Consider the following 9,180-nt stretch of genomic DNA (forward strand, 5'->3'; position numbering starts at 1 on the left):
ACTTTTGGTTATACCACTATGTGTATATATATATATATAAGTATGTATGTATGTATTTGTGTGTGTGCATATATATATACACACACACACACACACACACACACACGGAGCATACCCCTTTCGTAAGTGGCTAAAGGCAGCAATTCTCGCGATATTCCGCGCTAAACAGTGACCTCATTCTTCACCCCCGGAAGTTAAAAATGTTGCGCCCCGTTCAGAGCCCCACAGAGCATGCGCAAAGCTGCTGATGCGCTTTGGCGAACACACATTGTATTGGGCTGGTGTGGTCATCCAATCTGCACTGGCCGATGCGCAAGACCTCGATCCGGAAGGCCGCCCAGGTGTGGATGAATGTTGCGATATGACGTGAATACGAATCGGCAAAGCGTATTCAGAGAGCGCGAGTGTGAATGAATGATGCGTTATAACGCGAATACGCATCGGCCAATTCGAACAGACGCTCAAAAAGCCCCCGTGTGGTAAGATCCCCAGTTTGACACCACAAGGGGGGCATCCACACTAGAAAAATAGTCCAGTTTGACACCACTAGGACAACATCCACACTAGAGAAATAATCCGGTTTTACACCACTAGGGTGGCACCCACACTGGAGAAATAATCTGGTTTGAAACCACTAGGGTGGCATCCACACTGGAGAAATAATCTGGTTTGAAACCACTAGGGTGGCATCCACACTGGAGAAATAATCTGGTTTGAAACCACTAGGGTGGCATCCACACTGGAGAAATAATCTGGTTTGAAACTACTAGGGTGGCATCCACACTGGAGAAATAATCTGGTTTGAAACCACTAGGGTGGCATCCACACTGGAAAAATAATCTGGTTTGAAACCACTAGGGTGGCATCCACACTGGAGAAATAATCCGGTTTGACATCACTAGGGTGGCATCCACACTGGAGAAACAACCCAGTTTGACACCACTAGGGCAGCATCCACACTGGAGAAATAATTTAGTTTGACACCACTAGGGCAGCATCCACACTGGGGAAATAATCCAGTTTGACACCTCTGGTATCTTCTTTCTCTGAAGATGCCAGCCACAGATGCAGGCAAAACATCAGAAACAAACTCTTCCAGAATGTGGCCACATAGCCCAACCCCCCCCCCCCCACACACACACAAAAGCTAAAATTTGACACTGCTTAAAGGGCTATGGCTGATGGCTAGGGAATTCTGGGCATAGAAGTTCGTTGAGGCACCTCTGGTGCTTCAACGAACTCCCATGCCCAGAATTCCCTAGCCATGAGCCATGGCCCTTCAAGCAGTGTCAAACCGGATTATTCTTCCAGTGTGGATAGGCTCTTGAACTGCCATGGCTCAATGTGATCGGAACTGTAGTTGGGTGGGGTGGGGTAAAAAAGAGATCCTGCCAGGGAGGGGGGCTTGGGAGAGATAGTTCTGACAGAGGTCAGCCTGGGTCTCCTTTTCCACCCCATTCTGCCAGAACTCTCTCCCAAGCTCCCTTCCTTGGCAGGACCTCTTTCCTAGAAAAGCAAAGCGCTGACCTTTCCCCATATCGAATCATAGAATCCTAGAGTCGGAAGAGACCCCAAGGGCCATCCAGTCCAACCCCCTGCCATGCAGGAACTCTCAGTCAAAGCATACCCGACAGATGGCCATCCAGCCTCTGTTTAAAGACCTCCAAGGAGGGAGATCCCACTACAGACCTTTCCACTGTGGAACAGCCCTTACTCTCAGGAAGTTCCTCCTAATGTTGAGCTGGAATCTCTTTTCCTGTAGTTTGCATCCATTGCGCCGGGTCCTAGTCTCTGGAGCAGCAGAAAACAAGTTTGCTCCCTCCTCAATATGACATCCCTTCAAGTATTTAAACAGGGCTATCATATCACTCCTTGACCTTTCCAGGCTAAACCACAATTCAGAACTTTACATAACTTTATTCCTAGTTAGTCAGGAGGCTCCTCAGGCAGCCCAGAAAAGAAGATCAACAGCTGAGAGGAGGAAGGGTGCCCACATTCCCAGTCCAGCCCAATGTTTTGGTCCCCCCTTCCTCTCTCTGTGTCTCTCTTCCTTCACTAACTTCTTACCAGCCCCCTCCCCTTCAGCTCGAGTTGGGGGTTACCTCCCAGCCTGGCGCACTCCCTCTGCTGCAGCCCCTGAGGGCTCTCCTTGCCATAGCCATAGGCAGCCCCTGGGGGGAGCCCCCTTTGGAAAGCCTGGAAAGAGAGCAGCTCCAGCCAAGGCTCCATAGGGCTCCCCTGGGAAAAACAGGCGAAGGACAAACCAGCAGAGCAGGAAGGGTTATTATGGAGGAGGGAAAGGAGGAGGGACAGAGGCGGCTCCCCTGGCTCCTCCTGCCATGGCCCTGGGCCAAAGGGAGGGAGGCCCTGCCTTGGGTCTGTTTCAAGGCACTTGCTCCAGCAGCCAGCCTCACTCCTGCTATCTTTGGAGGGAACGTCCTGTGCTGGGAGGAAAGCAAAACGACCCTCCCTCAACATTGGGAAAGTTGGAAGGAGCAACACTGGAGAGGCCAACCCAAAAGCTTGGGAAGTTCTTTTCCCAAAGTAACTTCATAGACTCATGTTGTAGTCCGCCTTGATTCCAATGGGAAAAGATAGAATATAAATAAAATTATTATTATTATTATTATTATTATTAGAGTTGGAAGGGACCCCAAGGGCCATCCAGTCCAACCCCATTCTGCCATGCAGGAACTCTCAACCAAAGCATCCCTGACAGAGGGGCCCTCCAGCCTCTGTTTCAAGGCTTCCAAAGACCCCACCACCCTCTGAGGGAGCGTGTTAGGTTGTTGAACAGCTCTTCCTGTCAGAAAGGTCTTCCAAACATTGAGGTGGCATTTCATTTCCCGTAGTTTGAATCGCAGAAAGCTACAGAATGCACTCAAAGACATGGGGGTGCTGCTACATCTGATCATAGAATTATAAAATCCTAGAGTTGGAAGAGACCCCAAAGGCAATCCAGTTCAACCCCCCCCCCCTGCCATGCAGGAACTCTTACTCAAAGATTCTTTGAGTGTAGTGGAGTCTCCTTCCTTGGAGGTCTTTAAACAAAAGCCCTTATCAGATGAGTCTGGAACTGGGGGTCTTCAGCACTGGGCGGTTCGAATTCACGTTATTTCGCACAATACCATCATACCTGGGAGCCGCTCCGAATTGGCATGATTCAAATTGGCCAATACACATTCGCGCGAAGTGCATTCAGTGCAGAATGTTTTGTCACACCGGTGCTCAACATGAGGATTGGCTGATTCGTATCGGCCCCCTCGCACATGCTCAGTGGTGCCCTGCATGGGTTGCGACCTTAAACGCTTCCGGGGTGAAAGGGGAGGTCACGTCATGACAGCCCGGTAAACAGCTGGAGAGCCAGCTCATGCACATTAACAATCGCGATACAACGTGCCCTCTCTACATTCCTCTCTGTTTCCTCTCTACATTCCTGCTTGGTTTTAATGTTACCATGACCTTCCCTTGCAACAAATTAGCAATGCCCGGTTGTACGTGTGTGTGTGTGAGTGTGTGAATATGTATTCTGGGGGGGGGGGGGGAGGACCAGTTCCAGCGGCTGTCAAAGAGGCTGGATGGCCATCTAAGTAAATGGGGATGCTTTTTTCCTCCTCCTCCTCCCGGCTTGGGAGCCAGCATAAGCTGCATCCCAAGAAGGGAACAGGCGCGGGGCCGCTAGAATCGCGGCGATCGCCGCCGTTCCAGTGGCCCCCGCGCCTCTTCCCTTCTTGGGATGCAGCCTATGCTGGCTCCCAAGCCGGGAGGAGGAGGAGGAGGCGGCTGCCGGAACCACGATTCCAGCGGCCCCCCGCGCCTCTTCCCTTCTTGGGATGCAGCTTATGCTGGCTCCCAAGCCGGGAGGAGGAGGAGGAGGCCGCTGGAACCGCCCCCCCCCCCCCCCGCTTCCCTGGAACCGGCAAGAGGAAAGACCCACCGGAAGTTAAAATTGGAATCTGGGGGTCTTGTGATGGAATTCAGGATTGGGTAGTCACACCAGAGCCATTCGCACTGAGATCGAACAGAGCCCCAATCCAGGATATTGCCAATCCCCTTATCAGCGCACTGGCCAACACGCTCCAAAAAGAGGAGCCAGTACGCATTCAGTTCGGCATCTCGCGCATTCACGTGAGTTCGGATTGGGCCATTCGAATGCTGGTATGATGGTATTGTGCGAAATAACGTGAATTCGAACCGCCCAGTGCTGAAGACCCCCAGTTCCAGACTCATCTGATAAGGGCTAGAGACTGGATGGCCATCTGTCAATGGGGATGCGTTGATTGAGAGTTCCTGCATGGCAGAATGGGTTTGGACTGGATGGCCCTTGGTCATCCAGCATCTGTTTAAAGACCTCCAAGGAAGGAGACTCTGAAGAAGTGTGTTCCACTGTCAAACAGCCTTTAATGTCAGGAAGTTCCTCCTAATGTTGAGGTGGAATCTCTTTTCCTGGAGCTTGCATCCATTGCTCTGGGTTCTGTTCTCTGGAGCAGCAGAAAACAAGTTAGCTCCCTCCTCAATATGACATCCCTTCAAGTATTTAAACAGTGCTATCACTTCTTAACCTTCTCTTCTCCAGGCTAAACATCCCCAGCTCCCTAAGTCATTCTTCATAAGGCATGGTTTCAAGACCCTTCTCCATTTTATTCACTCTTCTTTAGACACGCTCCAGTTTCTCCACATCTTTTTTAAATTGTGGTGCCCAGAACTGGACACAGTATTCCAGGTGGGGCCTGACCAAAGCAGAATACAGTGGCACACTATAGTCTGATAGTCCTGATGAGGAATCTGTACCAAGGACAAGAGGCCCATCACAACAGTGGTTCCCAATAGGCAAAGGGGTCAGGCAAGGCTGCATCCTACCACCTTACTTGTTGAATCTATATGCTGAAAACGTCATAAGGAAAGCAGAATTAGAATCAGAAAAAGGAGGTGTGAAGATAAAAGGAAGCAACATTAACACCGGAAGATATGGGGACGACACCATAATATTAGCAGAAGACATTCAGGAATTGGAATAGTTAATAAAGAAGGTCAGAGATGAAAGTGCAAAGGCAGGTCTGATGCAGAACATAAAGAAAACAAAAATAATGACCACAGACTCAAGGGAAGCTAACAACAGCAAAAGTTTGATTCCATTGCGCTGGGTCCTATTCTCTGGAGCAGAAGAAAAGAAGCTTGCTCCATCTTCAACATGTCACCCCTTCAAATACTTAAACAGGGCTGTCATATCACCCCTTAACATTCTCTTCTCCAAGCAAAACAGATACCAAGCTCCCTAGGTCTTTCCTCATAGGGCATGATTTCAAGACCCTTCACCAATTTAGTCACCCTCTTTTGGACACGCACCAGTATCTCAACGGCCTTTTTGAATTGTGGTGCCCAGAACCGGACACAGGATTCAAGTGATGAATTTGTTACATAATTTGTTATGTAACCTATAGCTGTCCCCCACTCCACTCCATACAATACTTTTCAAAACTTATCCAGGATGTTACTTTGCACCTTTGGGTTTTTTTTTTATTACTTTAAAAATAAAGACTTTTAAGAGCAATAAAACAATGTCATAGCACTTGATAAAGCCGCCTTCAGTCCCTGTACCAGGAGGAAGGCAGGAAATAAATAAATGGTATTATTATTATTATTATTATTATTATTATTATTATTATTATTTCATCTTGGAGCATCTCTAGCAATGCCCTTAAACGTTTGTTTAAAAAGTAGCTTAAAAAGAAATTACCTCACATCAGCTTCATCTACATTGCAGAAAAAATCCAGATTGACACCACTTTAACTGCCATGGTTTAATGCTAGAGAATCCTGGAAATTGAGGGGAGGTTGTGGCACCTGAGTGCTCTGATAGGGAAAGCTAAATGTCTCACAAAGCTACAATTACCAGATTTCCATAACCTTCAGCCATGGCAGGTAAAGTAGTATCAACCTGAATTATTTCTGCAGTGCGGATGCAGCCGCTTCAGAGAGCTCTGGTGCCCCAACAAACTAAAAAGCCCATGATTCCATAGCATTGGCAGTTAAATGGATATCAGTCTGGATTATTTCTGCAGTGCAGATGCACTGCTTCCTAACTTCCATTCACTAACAACAACACATGAAGGTTAGCTAGAGCAGTTGAAGGTTAGCTAGAAAGGAGGTATTGGGTAACTCAAAACCATACCTCTTTGGACCTATGGACTCTTCTAATATTAGGTCTTCACAAAGGTGCATTGTCAGTTCATTCTGACAAATGACATGTCACATTCACCTCATGTTTCATACTGCCAAATATTTAGATAGTATCTAGTTATTGGTTAACTAGTTGATGTAAATTCCTGGCTATGACCTGAGATTAATATGTTTGTTTCATTTCTTTGCTTGGCATTTCTAACATTAGATTTCCAAAAAGTAGTATACTGCACATGATCTCAGGTCATTTCTGCGTTCTCTTCCTTTAAGTTCCCTACTGTCTTTTGACTAACTTAATCATGGTACGCTTTCAGCACTATTCCCTTCTTGAAATAGTTCACCCATTTATGTCAAAAGTTAAAAAAAATAATAACAGTGAAAACAGAAGCATGAGTCAAACAGACAGGATTTTAAAAATCAGAATAATTCAACCTTAATACAAGAGTAAATCTAACTCGCATTTCCATATTCCATTTAATATCCTCTAAAAGATATGAAAAACAATAATGACAAGTTTCTACAGTTTGTTACTAATACTTTTCATACAGTGCAAGTTAAAAGTGCCAAAATATTAATGATCAAGTAAGAACACAAAGGTTTGGGTGTGAAGTAAATAGAATAAGAACAACAAAAGCAAAACTGACTCCCTGTTTTCTCTAACTTAATTTCTCATCACCTGCAAACTGCATGTGGACCTAGTATGTGCATCCAGTGATGCACTAGGATTTCTTAGGAGACACTGAAGGGTTTCTTAGAAGATGAATGGAGATCAGTGGTTCTTGAAGGCAGAAGATGAGAAATATACTGACTTAATCCAAATGTGGCCAAATACAGATAGTCCATCAATAATTCTCAAGATGGGGGCTTCAAAAAATACAACCTTTTAAATTCTGTATGCTGATTCCAGAAAAATATGTATTCTCCAGTATTTTGATCCTCATAATTTCTTTACCACGCAAAATATTCTTCATTTGTCTGATTGCTCAATAGAAATCACAACATGAATCCTGCCCCAGTTTATTGCCTCCATCAGGGTTGCCACTAAAAACAACAACAACAACAACAACAACAAAACAGTGTATTGAGGCTTAAAGGGAAAATCATATGGGGAGGCTAGGTGCATATAGGGGCTCTGTGCCAGATTGGATCTTCATGCTCTTATTTGTTAGTAAAATGGTAAAGTTCAGCTGACTGCTATACATTTAATAGAAGGAGCTGTTTAACCGTAGATATCTGATTCAATGCAGATTCCAAAAGTGTCTCTTGAGTCGTTCAAGGCTCCCTGCTGACATTACTATTCATGTTGGAGCTCCAATGTCTCAGGCTACCACACCTATGCAAAAACATATGGGTTCCATTTTAAGCATCACTGTTTTTAATAGAAAAAGCGAAAAATGGATTTCTGGTGGTGCAGTGGTTAAATGTCAGTACTGCAGCCACAAGGTTGTAAGGGCTCCCAGGGCCACTCAGCCTGCCATCCATCCGTAGATCAGTAAAATGAGTTCCCAGCTTGTTGGGGGCAATTGGCTTGCACATTGTAAACCACTTAGGGAGTGCTAGTTCACTGATAAGCGGTATAGAAATATACTTGCTATTGCTATTGTTATAGCTATTTGTAATATTAAGAATAATTATCTGGGAACCAGAAGAACTATGGAGAAAGGCCAAGGACATAGTCAAAGAGGAATGCAAAAAGATGCTAGATGTGGCCAAAGAGAGTGAGAGAAGAAAAAATTGATGACAGATGATATGGTTCAAGCTATAAAAGAAAGAAGAGAAGTAAAAGAAAAGGGTGACAGGAACATAACCAGGACATTGAATGTAGCTATCCAATGAATAGTGCAAATAGATAAAGAGAATTATTATAATAATCAAGGCAGACAAATAGAATAAACAACAAAACAGGAAGAACAAGTGACCTCTTCCATAAGATCCAGGAAATTAAAGAATAATTGCATTAATTTCTCACACATGCATAATCATGCTTAAAATTCTGTGGCTGAAACTCCTAACACACATGGAGGGAGAAATTCCCGAGGTGCAAGCTGGGCTAGGAAAGGAAGAGGCACTAGGGACTACATTGCAAACATGATGCACTCCAGACAGGAGTTTAAATACTTTTTGTTATACTGTTAGTACACCATGCATACCGCACGCTGCATTTGAGATCTCTATATTTTGGACCGAGCACGTTCTTTAAAAGTCAGCATGGCTTTTGGAACATCAAGTGGATTTCCTGTGAGAAAGGAGTTAAGAGCCAAGGCCATGTGTACAACCCAGCTAATGCTATAACCAAAGCTAAATGGGTATGTTGATGACTTCCTCACTTCCTCCCTTTCCTTTTACATCAAGAGGTCTCATTGCACCTAAGCAGTAAGCTTACATTTTCCACCTACTCCCTGCCATGTTCCCAGCCATCTTCCCTCTCCCATCACCTCATCCAATCCCTACTTTTGTAACTCTAAATTTAAAATGATTGGTCAGTCTGGAGTCCCATTGTCAATTCCTGGGAAGAACATCAGGTCTTTGTTAGCATGCAGGGTAGCACACCCCTTAAGATTAGGATCTCAGAATTAAATATTAGTCCCAAAACCTAGCCTCCTTGCACACAATTGGCTCCCAGTCTGTATTCCATATACACAGAGGATTCCTCCACTAACTGTGACTCCCTCAGACCCCAGTCTGAGCCACTCTTGTTTTCCATGGTCTATTCTTTGGACAGATAATTATCACCCCTCTACAGCCCTCAAACTCTGCTACCCAAATTCCATAATTCCATTTCAGTTCGCTCTGAATGCAGTGTCTCTGAACTATTATTGTGCATTCGATTGCACTCTTGCATATTTTTAAATAAAACATTCTTAATTCACCCCAATGTGTAGTCCTCCTCAATGAATACTGATATACACCGATGCCAATATTCCTAAAGTTACCAAACCTTTTGCAAAGCCTAAGCTAATTTCCCCAACATTTAAAGTGAAGTTGACAGTTTGTAGGGAC

General features: G+C 45.0%; 1 protein-coding gene across 1 annotated transcript in view; it reads right to left on the reverse strand.

The window, feature by feature from the left end:
• Positions 1-2,251, reverse strand: part of MOCOS (molybdenum cofactor sulfurase) — an 87,136-nt gene extending 84,885 nt beyond the window's left edge. The window contains exon 1 of the mRNA XM_089532380.1: positions 2,103-2,251. Within this exon, the coding sequence (XP_089388506.1) occupies positions 2,103-2,229 (127 nt within the window). The 5' untranslated portion in view covers positions 2,230-2,251. The remainder of the gene's footprint in view (positions 1-2,102) is intronic.
• Positions 2,252-9,180: the final 6,929 nt, after the last annotated feature.

This window comes from Sceloporus occidentalis, unplaced genomic scaffold (genome assembly GCF_023333645.1).
Source record: "Sceloporus occidentalis isolate IW3139 unplaced genomic scaffold, rSceOcc1.0.p SCAF_7, whole genome shotgun sequence".
NCBI lineage: Eukaryota > Metazoa > Chordata > Lepidosauria > Squamata > Phrynosomatidae > Sceloporus > Sceloporus occidentalis.